The 17,493-nt window shown below is 43.3% G+C and overlaps 1 protein-coding gene and 1 pseudogene across 1 annotated transcript in view; both read left to right on the top strand.

Annotated features, from left to right (window-relative positions):
• The window catches only part of PTPN9 (protein tyrosine phosphatase non-receptor type 9), a 110,300-nt gene that overhangs the window by 57,046 nt on the left and 35,761 nt on the right, over positions 1–17,493 (top strand). Inside the window, exons 5-6 of the mRNA XM_005560121.4 lie at positions 6,236–6,341; positions 15,649–15,759. Coding sequence (XP_005560178.1) covers positions 6,236–6,341; positions 15,649–15,759 — 217 coding nt within the window. The remainder of the gene's footprint in view (positions 1–6,235; positions 6,342–15,648; positions 15,760–17,493) is intronic.
• LOC135971566 (small nuclear ribonucleoprotein F pseudogene) lies at positions 10,888–11,396 on the top strand (annotated as a pseudogene).

The raw sequence follows: 17,493 nt of genomic DNA, 5'->3' as shown, positions 1-17,493 counted from the left end.
TACCTTCTCTTAGTATTCCTTAGTAAGGAGGGTCTAAGCATGAAAAACAGAACTGTCTTCTATAGTATTTGGGATTTCATATCCATTTTATACTGAGTCTTATAAAATTCCATAACATAGATTTAATCAGTCTCAATCTTTTTATGTTCTCTTTATAAAACCTCAAGTTAATAAAGTCTTCTGAGTAATAAGACTGATCACATAGATTTAAACTCAACTGACAATGAAGTCAGGATTGAGATATCCATAAATGGGAAGCCAGGTGAGCAATCCTTCTTTCCAGAATGGTGTTTTAACAATAAGCTGTATTCCCAAATGAGGTTTTTTTGTTTTGTTTTGTTTTGTTTTTGAGACAGAGTTTTGCTCTTGTTACCCAGGCTGAAGAGCAGTGAGCAGTGGTGTGATCTCAGCTCCCTGCAACCTCCACTTCCCGGGTTCATGCAATTTTCCTGCCTCAGCCTCCCAAGTAGCTGGGCTTACAGGTGCCTGCCACCATGCCCAGCTAATTTTTGTATTTTTAGGTTTCACCACATTGGCCAGGCTGGTCTCGAACTCCTGACCTCAGGTAATCCAACCACCTCAGCTTCACAAAGTGCTGGGATTACAGGCGTGAGCCACCATGCCTGGCCCCAAATTAGTATTTTACATGCTACACAAGGTATTAGCCCTGTGGGGAATATAATGGGAAGGTCATTACTTTCATGGACCTTCCTGTCTCTCTGGGCAGGCAAATTTAAAAAAATACAAAACTCCAAACTTTTTGCACATTTCTAGTAGTGAAGAACAAGTAAAAATTCACAAATCTATATTTATAAATAATAAACATTAATTACCACATTAATATAGCCAATATAAAACATACAAAAAAGAAATGCAGATTATGAAAAATTTTTTTAAAATTTAACTTTTGGCCAGGCGCAGTGGCTCACGCCTATAATCCTAGCACTTTGGGAGGCCGAGGCAGGCGGATCCTACTTGAGGCCAGGAATTGAGACCAGCCTGGACAACATGGTGAAACCCTGTCTCTGATAAAAATACAAAAAATTAGCTGGGTGTGGTAGTGTGTGCCTTTAGTCCCAGCTTCTTGGGGGAGGTGGGAGAGGTTGCTGAGGTGGGAGGATCACTTGAGCCCAGAAGGGTGAGGCTGTAGTGAGCCATGATCACGCCACTGCATTCCAGCCTGGGTGACAGAGCGAGACCTGTCTCAAAAAAAAAAACCACAAAAAAGCCCACACAAAACAAACAACAACAACAAAAAACATTTAGGGAGAAGTCCAAAAGTATCAAGTTAAGCAAAAACCATCCTTAATAAAAACAGGTGCATAAGCATAAAGAACGAGCTCAGGTCATCACTCTCTCCCTGCTAAGGTAAATGGTATTGTTACAATTCAATTGACAAACTCAAGCCCCAAGAAGTTTTTTACAGTCATCACATGTTAGTCCAGCTGGTTCTAAGATCCTGGTTTCTTCACTCTTGGGCAGAGTTATTTCTATCCTCTCACGCTGTTGTTCTGCTATTTCTTTTTCCCTGGTGCTTGCAATTTACAGTTTCTTACTGCTCTTGGCATCTTTGGCTGGTCCTCCGGCTTAGAAGTGCTATATTGAGGCCAAGTGCATTGATTCATGCCTGTAATCCTAGCACTTTGGGAGGCTCAGACTGGCAGATTGTCTGAGCCCAGGAGTTTGAGACCAGCCCTGGGAAACATGATGAAACCACCCATTTCTTGAGGGCAGGGAACTTTCTTTTTAACATATATAATGGAAAATATCTGAATCTCTGTATGTAGAGAGAGAATGGTATCATGAACATCCACATATCCATCATCCATCTTCTTCAAAGTGATCTGTAACCATCTTGTTTCATTGGTAGCCTCTCATGGATCTCCTATCCTCAGTTTCTTTCTTTCCTTTTTTTTTTTTTTTTTTGAGACTAGGTCTTGCTTTGTCACCAGGCTGGAGTGCAGTAGCATGATTGTAGCTCACTGCAGCCTTGAACTCCTGGCCTTAAGTGATCCTCCCATCCTGGCCTCCCAAAATGCTGAGATTACAAGCATAAACCACTGCATCTGGCTTCTCAGTGTTTTAAAAACAAATGTCAGGGACTGTGTTTTAAACTTCTTGGTGTTTTCTGTAACATGTAGCTCAGGAATCAAACTCAGTAGGGAATCAGTCAGCTGTCATTGTAAATTTTTTTTTTTTGAGTCAGAGTCTCACTCTGTCCCCCAGGCTAGAGTGCAGTGGCGCTTTCTTGGCTCACTGCAAGCTCCGCTTCCCAGATTCATGCCATTCTCCTGCCTCAGCCTCCTGAGTAGCTGGGACTACAGCGCTGGCCACCATGCCCAGCTAATTTTTTTGTATTTTTAGTAGAGACAGGGTTTCACCATGTTAGTCAGGATGGTCTCGATCTCCTGACCTCGTGATCCACCCAACTTGGCCTCCCAAAGTGCTGAGATTATAGGCGTGAGCCATCGCGCCCGGCCCATTGTAAATCTTAAACTGGGTGCAGTGGCTCATGCCTGTAATCCCAATGCTTTGGGAGGCCAGGTGAGAGGATCGCTTGAGTCCAGAAGTTCGAGACTAGCCTGGGCAACATAGCAAGACCTCGTCTCTACAAAAAGTTTAAAAATTAGCCAGCTGGGCATGGTGAAGTTTGCCTGTAGTCCCAGACACTCACAGAAGGCTGAACTGGGAGGATCACCTGAGCCCTGGGAGGTTGAGGCTGCAATAAGCCATGATTGTGCCAGTGCACTACAGCATGGGCGACAGAGCAAAATGTTGTCTTAAAATATATATATATATTCTGGTGGCTCATGCCTGTAGTCCCAGCACTTTGGGAGGCCAAGGGGTTGGATCTCCTGAAGTCAGGAGTTCGAGACCAGCCTGGCCAATATGGTGAAATCCCATGTCTACTAAAAATACAAAAAATTAGCCGGGCGTGGTGATGGGTGCCTGTAATCCCAACTACTCAGGAGGCTGAGACAGGAGAATCGCTTGAACTTGGGCGGAGGTTGCAGTGAGCAGAGATCGCGCTATTGCACTTCAGCCTGGGCAACAAGAACAAAACTCTGTCTCAAATAAAAAAAAAGTGTGTGTGTGTGTATATATATATGTGTGTAATATATACACACATATATAAACACACACACATCTATCTGTCTATTCTATACCCTAAAGTGTAAAAATCTTACTGCATTCATGTTTTATGTGCCTTCACAGGATGAGCACTTTGATCTGGGAATATAGAACCTGGATCATTCATTATGCATCCAAGCTTCTTTTTCTTAAATTCTCTTTGCCCCCTTACTGACTTGTTTTTGTTTTAGTCCCCTGCCACAAGCTGGAGTCATGAGCAGAGAGCCCATAAGTTGAATTTGACCCTTTAGGAGCTCATGGAGAAATAGAAAGTATCTAGATCTGGATAGCCTATTCAATAATTGTGCCACACATTTTCTTTGTTTCGTTCTTTTTATTTAAGAGACAGGGTCTCACTCTGTTGCTCAGGCTGAAATGCAGTTGCATCATCATAACTCACAGTAGCCTCAAGTCCTAGGCTCAAATGATCCTCCTGCCTCTGTCTCCCAAGGAGCTGGGACCACAGGCACGTACTACTAAACTTGTTCAATTTAAAAATTGTTTTGTAGAGATGGAGTTTCACTCTGTTGATCAGGCTGGTTTCAAACTCCTGACCTCAAGCAGTCTTCACATCTCAGTCTCCCAAAGTGCTGAGATTACAGGTGTGAGTCACTGCACCTGTCCTGTGCCACACATTTTAACAGCATCTTGGATCTTCGTGGATCATAGTCTCTCTTGGGTTGTGAAAAAGGAGTCAAGGGTAGGGCGCAGTGACTCATACCTGTAATCCCAGCACTTTGGGAGGCTGAGGGGGGTGGATCACTTGAGGTCAGGAGCTTGGGACCAGCCTGGGCAACATAATGAAACCCCATCTCTACTAAAAATTTAAAAATAGTAAATAAATAAGAAAAAGGAGTAAAGATTTAACACTAATGTAACACATTAGGTGCCAGTTGAAACCAAGTCTGCTGGAGAAACTTTCATGTACCTCAGAATTAGACATTTTTGAAATGTTAGCTCATGGGCGGGTGCTTCTGCCTTGGAATTTGTTAAAGGGATGAAGATATGGAGGTTCCCAGGAGGTGCTGGTGCAAAAATAGTAAGATACAAAATAACTTTGAGTCTGGGCATGGTGGCTCACGCCTGTAATCCCAACATCGGAGGCCGATGTGGGTGGATCACCTAAGGTCAGGAGTTCAAGACCAGCCTGGCCAACATGGCGAAACCCTGTCTCTACTAAAAATACATTAGCCAAGTGTGGTGGTGCATGCCTGTAGTCCCAGCTACTCGGGAGGCTGAGGCAGAAGAATTGCTTGAACCCGGTCGGCGGAGGTTGCAGTGAGCCGGGATCGTGCCATTGTACTCCAGCCTGGGTGACAAGAGTGAAACTCTGTCTCAAAACAAAAAACAATAACTTTGAGATTTCAGGAATGTATTTTGTGCCAAACATTTTCTCAATTCTAAATAGATGTGAAAACTGTTGCTGTCATCTGTGAGTAGTCCAATCAAATAATTTATTCCTAATGACCATTTGGGTCTGCAAATCACATATAATACGTACGAATCTGGCTTGGTGGAAGAGTACATCTTTGAGAAATCTTTATAAATCTGGGAAATTGGACTGAGGAATACTTTCTATATCTTCAAATGTTCCTAATTTTGGTCTGGGAATAGGCTTACTTTTTTTTTTTTTCCCCCTGAGATGGAGTCTCACTCTGTTGCTCTGGCTGGAGTGCAGTGGTACAGTCTCGACTCACTGCAACCTCTGCCTCTTGGGCTCAGGCAATTCTCCTGCCTCAGCCTCCTGAGTAGTTGGGATTACAGGCATGTGCCACCATACCCGGCTAATTTTGTATTTTTTGTGGAAATGGGGCTTCACCATATTGGTCAGTCTGGTCTCGAACTCCTGACCTCAGGTGATCCACCCGCTTCTGCCTCCCAAAGTGTGGGGATTACAGGTGTGAGCCACCATACCCGGCCATGACTTACTATTAATACCTGTTAATCTACTTTTTTTTTTTCCTTCCTTTCCCTTTTTTTTTTTTTTTTTTTTTTTTTTAAATAGAGTCATGGTCTTGCCATGTTGCCCAGGCTGGTCTTAAACTCCTGGGTTCAAGCGATCCGGCTGCCTTGGCTTCCCAAAGTGCTAGGATTAGAGGCATGAGCCACTGCGCCCAGCCTTACTTTTTCTTAAGATAAGATCTCACTCTGTCTCCCATGCTGGAGTGCAGTGGCATGATCTCACTGCAGCCTTGACCTCCTCACTCAAGCGACCCTCCCACCTCAGCCTCCTGGGTAGCTGGGACTATAGGCACAGGTCACTACATGATGAGGTATTGTCATGTTGCCCAGCCTGGTCGCAAATTCCTGGGCTCAAGCTATCCGCCCTCCTTAGCCTTCCAAAGTACTGAGGCTACAGGCATGAGCCACCATGCCGCCTTAATCTACTTTTTAGGAATGCTTTCCAAAGGCCATTTATGGGTTTGTTGTCTTCCTCTATTGGGTCGTAAGAGACAGATTTACTATCAATGAGCTTAGAGGCATTCTTGTTCTACACAGTTTTCCATAGGTCTGAAACATTTTCTTAGAGATGGGCTTCCAGTCTACTGAATTACAATTCAGTGACCATTTATTTTTAAGGGCTGTGCTAGGGACTATTGGGTGTAATGAGTTGAACAACAAGTTCTTGTCCTTTAGGATAGAATTAGATGGCTACACAGAGTATATTAAGGCCACAAGAAAAATCCACAGAAAGATTTATGGGGCTTTAAAGGAAAAAATGATCGGTAGCATATTTGATTACAGTTACCAGCGAGACTTTCATGGAAGAGGAGACTTTGGGGTTGAGTACGGAATATGTTACAGGATTTGGGTAGGTAGATTCAGAGGGGTGGGAGAAAACAGTTCAGATTTTGATAACTTAGTTGCTGTAGATCATTCTCAACCTACGAGTTTGGCATTTGGTAAATCTGGATAAATCTGCCTTAATAAACATAGCAGATACAAAAGATAAGAGATCTTTTTGTAAGACCAATGTGCAGTCAGGCAGTTGTTTTGATCCTAGATGTTTCATACTGTCGGGTTTTGTTTTGGCATTAGGCTTTCAACCTGCCTCATCCATTTTCTTACTTACAAATGTTTTTGTTCAATGGTTGATTTACAGCTTTGAAACTCAGAGGAATGGACTCGTGTTTATCTATGACATGTGTGGTTCCAATTATGCCAACTTTGAGCTGGATCTTGGCAAGAAAGTCCTAAACCTGCTGAAGGTAAGGCTATGGAAGGCCCTCTCAACTTTCCTTCAATGCTTGGGATTTTTTTTTTTTTTTTTTTAATTCTTTGGGAAAAGATTTAGGAAAGATGCAAACTTCAGAAATTATGTTCAATGTAAAGGCCATCTGTAAATGATGACTACTCTCTGCTTCCATAGAACAAGAAATGACCTTAAAAGTGAAGTGGGAGAAATTAAGGTAAAAAATGCACAGGAACGGCTGGGCATCGTGGCTCATGCCTGTAATCCCAGCACTTTGGGAGGCCGAGACGGGTGGATCACGAGGTCAGGAGATCGAGACCATCCTGGCTAACACGGTGAAACCCCGTCTCTACTAAAAAATACAAAAAATTAGCCGGGCGCGGTGGTGGGCGCCTGTAGTCCCAGCTACTTGGGAGGCTGAGGCAGGAGAATGGCGTGAACCCGGGAGGCGGAGCTTGCAGTGAGCTGAGATCCAGCGACTGCACTCCAGCCTGGGCGACAGAGCAAGACTCCGTCTCAAAAAAAAAAAAAAAAAAAAAAAAAAGAGATCAAGGCCATCTTGGCCAACATGATGAAACTCTGTCTCTACTAAAAACACAAACATTAGCTGGGCATGGTGGCGTGTGCCTGTAGTGCCAGCTACTTGGGAGACTAAGGCAGGAGAATCGCTCAAACCTGGGAAGTGGAGGTTGCAGTGAGCGGAGATCGCGCCACTGCGATCTTGCGACAGAGTGAGTCTGGCAACAGAGTGAGACTTCGTCTCCAAAAAAAAAAATGCACAGGAACATTCTGAGTCATAAAAGTGGAATGGGCCGGGTGCCCTGACTCACTTCTGTAATCCCAGCACTTTGGGAGGCTAAGGCACACTTATGTGTATAAGGTGTATATGAAACATACATAAATTTAGGCTGAGCGTGGATCACGCTTATAATCCCAGCACTTTGGGAGGCCAAGGCGAGTGGATCATGAGGTCAGGAGATCGAAACCATCCTGGCTAACACGGTGAAACCCCATCTCTAAAAAAAAAATTAGCTGGGTGTGGTGGTGGGCGTGCCTGTAGTCCCAGCTACTCGGGAGGCTGAGGCAGGGGAATAGCGTGAACTGGGGAGGTGGAGGTTGCAGTGAGCCAACATCGTGCCACTGCACTCCAGCCTGGGAGACAGAGCGAGACTCCGTCTCAAAAAAAAAAAAAAAAAAAAGAAACATACATAAATTTCCTGCTTAGACTTGGGTCCCATCCCTACGATATCTCATTATGTATATGCAGATATTCTAAAATCTGAAAAAAATTCAAAATCTGAAACACTTCTAGTCCGAAGTATTTTGGATAAGGAATACCCAACCTGTGTTATGAATGGTGCTGTTACGAACATTCTTAAACATGTTTTCTGGTGCATATGTGTAAGAGGGTCTCTAGGGGAGTGTTTCTCAACCTTTTTTCATTGTTGCCTCACTAAGGAACCTTTTTCAGTATTTTTTTCCCCTAATAATTCCTCTTCTAATGAAATTTAAATACCATAGATATACTGCATATCTCTATGTACTCTTTAAAATTTATTTATATTTTATTTATTTATTTTTTTTGCTCTTGTCGCCCAGGCTGGAGTGTGGTAGTGCAATGTCGGCTCACTGCCAACCTCCACCTCCTGGTTCAAGTGATTCTCCTGCCTCAGCCTCCTGAGTAGCTGGGATTATAGGCGCCCGCCACCACGCCTGGCCAATTTTTGTACTTTTGGTAGAGATGGAGTTTCTCCACGTTGGCCAGGCTGGTCTCAAACTCCTGACCACCGCCTCGGCCTCCCAAAGTGCTGGGATTATAGGCGTGAGCCACCACGCCCAGCCTAAATTTATGTATGTTTCATATACACCTTATACACATAAGTGTGCCTCAGCCTCCCAAAGTGCTGGGATTACAGGAGTGAGTCAGGGCACCCAGCCCATTCCACTTTTATGACTCAGAATGTTCCTGTGCATTTTTTTTTTTTTTTTTTTGGAGACGAAGTCTCACTCTGTCGCCAGACAGGAGTGCAGTGGCGCCATCTCGGCTCACTGCAACCTCCGCTTCCCAGGTTTGAGTGATTCTCCTTATTTTTTAATAGAGGCAGAGTCTCGCTATGTTGCCCAGGGTGGTCTTGAATTCCTGGGCTCAAGCAGTACCACCTCCTTGGCCTCCCAAAGTGCTGGGATTATAGGTATGGCCTCTGTGCCTGGCCTCTTTATGTACTCTGTATACATAAAAAGAGTAAGATTTCTTTTTTTTTCCCCCCCGAGATGGAGTCTCGCACTGTCGCCCAGGCTGGAGTGCAGTGGCATGATCTCGGCTCACTGCAAGCCCCGCCTCCCAGGTTCACGCCACTCTCCTGCCTCAGCCTCCCAAGTAGCTGGGACTACAGGTGCACACCCCCACGCCCAGTTAATTTTTTTGCATTTTTAGTAGACAGGGTTTCACCGTGTTAGCCAGGATGGTCTCAATTTCCTGACCTCGTGATCTGCCTGCCTCGGCTTCCCAAAGTGCTGGGATTACAGGCGTGAGCCACCGCACCTGGCCCGATTTCTTTTTTTTTTTCTGGCTCACCTCACCCTGTTCTCCTACTAATTTTACCCCTTTGGTGAGGTGATATCTCCCCCATTGAGAATGCATGCTCTAGGGTATACACCTAGGAGTGGATTGTTGGGTCCTAAAGTCTGTGAAGATTTAACTTTATAAGACAATGTCAAACTGTGTTTCAAAGTGGTCGTACCCCCTTGCCATGTGTAATGATTTTCGTTGGTCTGCATCCTCTTCGGCACTTACTAATGTCAGATTTCTTAATTTTTTTCTCAATCAAATGGATATGAAATGGTATCTTGTGGTATAGCTTGCGTTTCTTTTATTAGTGAAATTAACTATCTCTTCATATATTTGTTAGCTGTATATTTTTTCTTCTTCTGTGAAATGTCTATTTATGATTTCTCCATTTAGGAATTAATAGTTTTTAATATATTATTGATTCTAATCCATAAAGATACATATATATACACACATATAATGTGTGCGCACAGTAAACTGTCTCTTAATTTATAGCTTGTTTTTTCACTTTTTATGAAGTTCTTTGACTAACAGAGTTCTTTTTTTTTTTGAGACCCAAGTCTTGCTCTGTTGCCAAAGCTGAGTGCAGTGGCACGATCTTGGCTCCTGCAACCTCTACCTCCTGGGTTCAAGCAGTTCTCATGCCTCAACCTCCTGAGTAGCTAGAATTACAGGCATGCGCCACCACACCCAACTAATTTTTGTATCTTTTGTAGAGATGGAGTTTTACCATAGTGCCTAGGCTGGTCTCAAGGTCTTGAGCTCAAGCAATCCAGCCACCTTGGCTTCCCAAAGTGCTGGGATTACACGCGTGAACCACTGTGCCCGACCCACAGAACTTAGTTTCATGCAGTTTTTCAATATTCCAGCCCTTTTCATGGATGGGGTTACCATGCAACACTGGTGGTCTAACTAGGAAGAAATCGTTCCCAAGAAATCCAAAAGAAAAGAAAAAAAAAAAGAGGAATTGTAGGTAGTATCTTCTAGCCTACTCTTTTTGCCACTTTTTTTTCTTTTTTTTTTTTTTTTTTTGAGAGAGAGTTTCGCTCCTTTTCCCATAATAGAGTGCAGTGGTGCTATCTCGGCTCACTGCAACCTCCTCCTCCCAGGTTCAAGCGATTTTCCTTCCTCAGCCTCCCAAGTAGTTGAGATTACAGGTACCTGTCACCACACCCAGCTAATTTTTGTATTTTTAGTGGAGACAGGATTTTGCCATGTTGGCCAGGCTAGACTCGATCTCCTTACCTCAAGTGATCCACCAGCCTTGACCTCCCAAAGTGCTAGGATTACAGACGTGAGCCACCGTGCCCAGCCCTTTTTGCCACTTTCAAAAGACTGATTCTTTTTTGTTGTTTGTTTGTTCTGAGACGGGGTGTCTCTCTGTCCCCCAGGCTGGAGTGCAATGGCGTGATCTCGGCTCACTGCAACCTCTGCCTCCTGGGTTCAAGTGATTCTCCTGCTTCAGCATCCTAAGTAGCTGGCATTACAGGTGCCTACCACCACACTCGGCTAATTTTTAGTAGTGATGGGGTTTCACCATGTTGGCCAGGTTGGTCTCGAACTCCTGACCTCAAGTGATCTGCCCACCTTGGCCTCTCAAAGTGCTGGGATTACAGGTGTGAGCCACCATACCCAGCCTCAAAAGACTGATTCTCAGTCTGACAGGTCACTCTGTTCTCTTCAGTTTTCCTTTAGTTCTACTGATTTGGGGAATCCCCAGCACTCCTCTACGGCGAATATACAGCATCTAGAACAAACTTCTCCAAAGGCCTCTTCACTGAAGTGTGATAAACTACTTTCATCTTTTCCTTCAAAGATGCAACAATTTATTTCAGGGCCTAAATGTCCAAGGTCCTTTTAACACCAAATCAAAAACCATTCTAGGGAAACACCTGTTATTTCCACAAAATGATAAATAGAAAATAGAAGCTATTACATCTGTTTTTTCAGAGCAAAGAACTACAGACCTGGGCCTAGTCCATTTACATGACTGTCTGGGGGTACCTGCTGCAGTCACGAGAGATGGGTGGCAGCTTGGTCAGTGGAGAATAGCCTGCAGCGTTCTCCTGTGGTTATAAAGGATTTACCCCTGAATCCCAAACCTTTCCTCAAGGGATTAACAGAAAAGCCAGTGATGGTGAAACTTAAGTGGGGAATGGATTACAAAGGCTAACTGGTATCTGTAGATGAACCAGATCTATAGATGTATCTATATGAACATGTAGCTTGCAAATACAGAAGAATACATAGTTGGGGTATTGTCTGGACATCTGGATGAAGTTTTACTAAACTATAATAATGTCCTTTGTCTCAGAGGTGTGGAAAGAGGAAGAGGATGGGAAAATGAGAGAATAGCATCTTTTCTGGGGGATTTTTAAAATATATATTTCTAGACAATAAAAATTTGTTTGTTTTTCAAATAAATAAATGACTCTATAGCACCCTCATATACTGTCAGTTCAGTAAGTTGTTAACACGTTTTGGAAGGCATCTGGCATTATAAATCCTTAAAAATGCACATACTGGCCGGGCGCGGTGGCTCACGCCTGTAATCCCAGCACTTTGGGAGGCCGAGGTGGGCGGATCACGAGGTCAGGAGATCGAGACCATCCTGGCTAACACGGTGAAACCCCTTCTCTACTAAAAATACAAAAAAAAAACTAGCCGGGCGTGGTGGCAGCGCCTGTAGTCCCAGCTACTCGGGAGGCTGAGGCAGGAGAATGGCGTGAACCCGGGAGGCGGAGCTTGCAGTGAGCTGAGATCGCGCCACTGCACTCCAGCCTGGGCGACAGAGCGAGACTCCGTCTCAAAAAAAAAAAAAAAAAATGCACATACCCTTTGATCAGTTGTATTTCTGAGATTATATGCTAAGGAAACAATCAGGAAAACAAAGATTTATAAAAAGAGTATTTACTGCATATTTATTTTAGATAATTAAAAATAATATCTTAAGCTGACTCCAGTGACTTAAATCTATAATCTCAGCCCTTTGGGAGTTTGAGGTGGGAGAATTGCCTAAGGCAAGGGGTTCAGGACCAGTCTAGGCCACAGAGCAAGACCCTGACTCTACAAAATTTAGCTGCATGTGGTGGTATGTGCTTATTGTCCCAGCTACCCAGGAGGCTGAGGCAGGAGGATCACTTGAGCCCAGGATATGAGGCTTCAGTGAGCTATGATCATATGATTGCATTCCAGCCCAGTTGATAACACCCTGTCTTTAAAAAAAAGAAAAAAAAAAGAATATTCATAATCTTTAGCCAAATAATCCCAGTCTTAGAAACAGCTTCTTAAAATAATTTAAAAGGAGGCTGGGTACAGTGACTTATGCCTGTAATCCTAGCACTTTGAAAGGCCGAGATGGGCGGATCACTTGAGGCCAGGAGTTCAAGACCAGCCTGGCCAACATGGTCAAAGATCATCTCTGCTAAAAATACAAAAAAGTTAGCCAGGCGTGATGGTGCACGCCTGTAATCCCAGCTACTCGGGAAGCTGAGGCAGGAGAATTGGTTGAACCCTTGAGCAGATATCGTGCCACTGCACTCCAGCTTGGGTGACCATGTGAGACTAAAAAAAAAAAAATGAATTGAGTTTCAAAAAAGAATGAAAAGGAAAAGATAAAATGAGCATATCAGGATTATTTAGGCCTGAAAACAAACTGAATAATCAGAATGATGGTTACATGGTTAATTAAATTACCTGTGTCATAACAAACTGAATAATCAGAATGATGGTTACATGGTTAATTAAATTACCTGTGTCATATTTATTCCCCCGGATATTGTGACTTTGTTAAAACTGACAAATAGAAAGTCTAAGTTGGGGAAAGGAGGGACTTTTTAATATGTAAAGGTGGAAAACAAAACAGCTACCCATATAGAAAAAAATGTCAGATTCCTACATCTCATACTATGTTCAAAAATCAACTTCAGATAGATTAAAGTCTTAAATAGCAAAAACAGGCCAGGTGTGGAGCCTCACACCTGGAGTCCCAACACTGGGAGGCCAAGGCAGGCAGATTGCTTGAGCCCAGTAGTTTGAAGCCAGCCTGGGCAACACGATGAAACCACTTGTATTTTTATTCTACAAAAATACAAAAATTAGGCATGGTGGCACATTCTACTTGTGAGGCTGAGGTAGGAGGATCACTTTGAACCTGGGAGGTCAAGGCTATGGTGAGCCATGATGGTGCCACCGTACTCCAGCCTGGGCAACAGAGTGAGACCTTATCTCAAAAAAAAACAAAAGGACAAAAACAAAAGTTTAAATTTTTAAAAGAAAATAGCTCCTCAAATGGACAAGTGGAAACAACCAATGTGCACAAGTGGAAACAACTCAAATGTCCATCAACGGATTAATAGATAAGAAAAATTGGTATATTTATGAGGAAATATTATTCAGCCTTAGAAAGCAATGTAATTCTGAGACATGCTACAATATGGATTAACCTTGAAAACATTATGCTAAGTAGGATAAACAAGACAAAAAAGGACAACTATAGTACGATTCCAATAATATGAGGACCAAAAATATGCAAATTCATAGAGACAGAAAGTAGAACCAAGGTTACTAGGGATTAGGGGGAGAAGGGAATAGGGATATGTTGTTTAATGGGTACAGGGTTTTTGTTTGTGATGATGAAATAGTTCTGAAAATGAATAGTGGTGATGGCTGCATTGTGAACATACTTAATGCCAATAATTGTACACTTAATATGTTTTAAAAGGTCAATTTTGTTGTGTATATTTTACAATAAAAAACCAACTTAGAAAAATTAATACACATGGTGGAATCAGTGGTAGACCAGTAAAAAAAAAAAAATAGTACTTTTTCTGACATTAAAATAGAAAAGGATTTAAGACACAAAATACACTAACCAGAAAAGAAAACATTTAACCATATTAAAATTAAGAACTTGGCCAGGCACGGTGGCTCAAGCCTGTAATCCCAGCACTTTGGGAGGCCGAGTCAGGCGGATCACAAGGTCAGGAGATCGAGACCATCCTGGCTAACATGGTGAAACCCTGTCTCTACTAAAAAATACAAAAAACTAGCCTGGCAAGGTGGCGGGGCACCTATAGTCCCAGCTACTCGGAAGGCTGAGGCAGGAGAATGGCGTAAACCCGGGAGGCAGAGCTTGCAGTGAGCTGAGATCTGGCCACTGCACTCCAGCCTGGGTGACAGAGCGAGACTTCATCTCAAAAAAAAAAAAAAAAAATTAAGAACTTCACGCCAGGAGCAGTGGATCGATGCCTATCATCCCAGAACTCTGGGAGGCCAAGGCCAAGATAGGCAGATCACTTGAGGTCAGGAGTTCAAAACCAGCCAGCCAACATGGTGAAATTCTGTCTCTACTAAAAATACAAAAATTAGCCAAGTGTAGTGGCTCAGTCCCAGTTACTTGGGAGCCTGAGGTGGGAGGATCATTTGAGCCTGGGAAGTACAGGACGCAGTGAGCAGTGATTGTACCACTGCACTCCAGCCTAGGCAACAGAGCAAGACCCTGTCTCAAAAACAAAACAAAACAAAAACCGGACAACCAACCAAACAAAAAAACTAAGCACTGTGGAGTAGGAATGAATGATTTTTTCATCTTCATATCATGTGTGGATGAGGGTATCTCCTTTTTTTAGATCTCGTTTGCCATAGTGCACATTAGATTATATTTATTGATTGGTAAATACATAGATGAACGAATAGATTAAAAAATGATTATGCATACATCAGACTGAATGAAAAGTTATGAAAGAGAAATTTTTTAAATTTTTAAATTTTTATTTATTATTATTATTATTATTATTATTATTATTATTTTGAGATGGAGTTTTGCTCTTGTTGCCCAGGCTGGAGTGCAGTGGCGCGATCTTGGCTTACTGCAACCTCCACCTCCTAGGTTCAAGCGATTCTCCTGCCTCAGCCTCCCAAGTAGCAGGGATTACAGGCGCATGCCACCATGCCTGGCTAATCTTTGTATTTTTAGTAGAGATGGGGTTGCACCATGTTGGCCGGGCTGGTTTCAAACTCCTGACTTCAAGTGATCTGCCCGCCTCGGCTTCCAGAAGTGCTGGGATTACAGGCGTGAGCCACCACGCCCAGCCATATTGTTTTTTTTGAGACAGAGTTTCGCTCTTGTTGCCCAGGGTAAAGTGCAATGGCGTGATCTCAACTCACTGCAGCCTCTGCTTCCTGGGTTCAAGTGATTCTCCTGCCTTGGCCTTCTGAGTAGTTGGGATTATAGGTGTCTGCCACCACACCTGGCTAGTTTTGTATTTTTAGTACTGACAGGTTTTACCATGTTGGCGAGGCTGGTCTTGAACTCCTGACCTCCAGTGATCCACTCACCTCAGCCTCCCATAGTGCTGGGATTATAGGCATGAGCCACCGTGCCTGGTCGAGAAATGTTTAATGTTCAGTTTATTCATAATATTATTTTTCCTTCATTTTAGTAACAGAACTTTTTTAGGAGGCATATATGTATGTTGATGTGTGGTATGTGTAGGATATCTGTTGAGAAGTCAGAATAGTTTCTGATTCATAAAGCTTATGGTAGACAAGAACTTAACATTGTTATTTTTAAAGGTAAATCAGCTTCTAATTTCTTTAGTTTGTTTAACCACTTTTCCTGTAGCTGCTGAGGTCAAACCTGAATTAGGCTATAGACTCCCCCTGCTGGGTAAGAATGGGGAGAAGAGCAGAAAACCTAAACTTGGGCTTGAAGAGTCACAGGTTCCATTACACTTATGTGTTTTCTCCACAGGGAGCATTTCCAGCTCGTTTGAAGAAAGTACTGATTGTGGGGGCACCCATATGGTTCCGAGTGCCCTATTCCATCATCAGCCTCCTCCTGAAGGACAAAGTCCGGGAGAGGGTAAGGCAAGCTCGCCCTTTTTTATTTGGAGGGGAATAGATACATTCTCATCTCTACCACTGAATTCCTGCCAACTAATTTTCTACCTTCAAAAAATCCTCTTGGCGTGTCTCCTAGAGCCTGTTCTGCTTCTGTTAGTGCATTCACTCATATTCTCTACCTGATTCATTAGTCAGTTCAATACAGACTGCCTCTCTTACTGTACTACAAGCTTCTTGAAGTTTGAAACTAGACACAGTTTATCTGGTTCTCACTTCCTATAGCACCTTGCATAAGATAGTACTGAAGGATTGTGTCCTGGAGGTAACTTAGAGATAGCTGCTACTTCCAAAATTTATCCTAGAGCTGCATAGGCCTTTAATATTTAACAGCTTGTAATATAATTGTATTCGTTGAACTGGCATTTGAATTTGTTCAACTGGAAACATCATTCAATCCCTTTGGCCACCAGGGTTGTGGAGGAAAGTTTTTCATTATGTCTCTTTCTACATTTATTCCTGGCATTTGTTTTCTCAGAACATCTTGTTGCTTCCCAATTTCAAAAGCGTTCAAAATTACCTTAATTCTGGGCCGAGTGTAGTGGCTCATGCCTATAATCCTAACACTTTGGGAGTCTGAGGCCAAGGCGGGAAGATTGCTTGAGGCCAGGAGTTCAAGACCAGCCTGGGCAGTATAGTGAGACCCTGTCACCACAATAAAACCAAAAACTTTAATTCTGTTATAATCTCCTGAGTGTCCCATGATTAAAAGTTTTATGGTCTCAGTTACTGATTGCAGCCATTAAAAGATAGGACATATGAAAATGAAGACATTTGTTTCTGTGTTAGCTACTTAAACACCTAATGACACAAAGTAGGAGAGATCTTTTCTTTTTTTTCTTTCTTTCTTTTTTTTTTTTTTTTTTTTTTGAGACGGAGTTTCACTCTGTCGCCCAGGCTGGAGTGCAGTGGCATGATCTCGGCTCACTGCAGCCCCGCCTCTTGAGTTCAAGCGATTCTTCTGCCTCAGCCTCCCGAGTAGCTGAGAGTACAGGCACACACCACCACGCCCAGCCAATTTTTGTATTTTTAATAGAGATGGGGTTTCACCATATTGGCCAGGCTGGTCTCGAACTCCTGACCTCATGATCCGCCCGCCTTGGCCTCCCAAAATGCTGGGATTACAGGCGTGAGCCACCGTGGTTTTTTGTTGTTGTTGTTGTTTTGTTTGTTTGTTTGTTTTGAGATGGAGTCTTGCTCTGTCTCCCAGGCTGGAGTACAGTGGTGCGATCTCAGCTCACTGCAAGCTCTGCCTCCCAGGTTCAAGCGATTCTCCTGCCTCAGCCTCTCTAGTAGCTGGGACTACAGGCGCATGCTGTCACGCCCAGCTAATTTTTTGTGTTTTTAGTAGAGATGGGGTTTCACTGTGTTAGCCAAGATAGAGTCTTGATCTCCTGACTTTGTGATCCACCCGCCTCGGCCTCCCAAAGTGCTGGGATTATAGGCGTGAGCACCATGCCCGGCCATGAGAGATCTTTTCTTTCTTTTTTGAGATGGAGGTTTGCTCTTGTCGCTCAGGCTAGAGTGCAATGGCATGATCTTGGCTCACTGCAACCTCCAACCCCCAGGTTCAAGTGATTCTCCTGCCTCAGCCTCCCAAGTTGCTGGGATTATAGGCTCCCACCACCACGTCCAGATAATTCTTGTATTTTTTTTTAGTAGAGATGGTGTTTCACCATGTTGGACAGGCTGGTCT

The sequence above is a fragment of the Macaca fascicularis genome, chromosome 7 (genome assembly GCF_037993035.2).
Source record: "Macaca fascicularis isolate 582-1 chromosome 7, T2T-MFA8v1.1".
NCBI lineage: Eukaryota > Metazoa > Chordata > Mammalia > Primates > Cercopithecidae > Macaca > Macaca fascicularis.
Note: the sequence above shows the minus strand (reverse complement) of the source record. Positions and strands in the feature narration are given on the sequence as shown.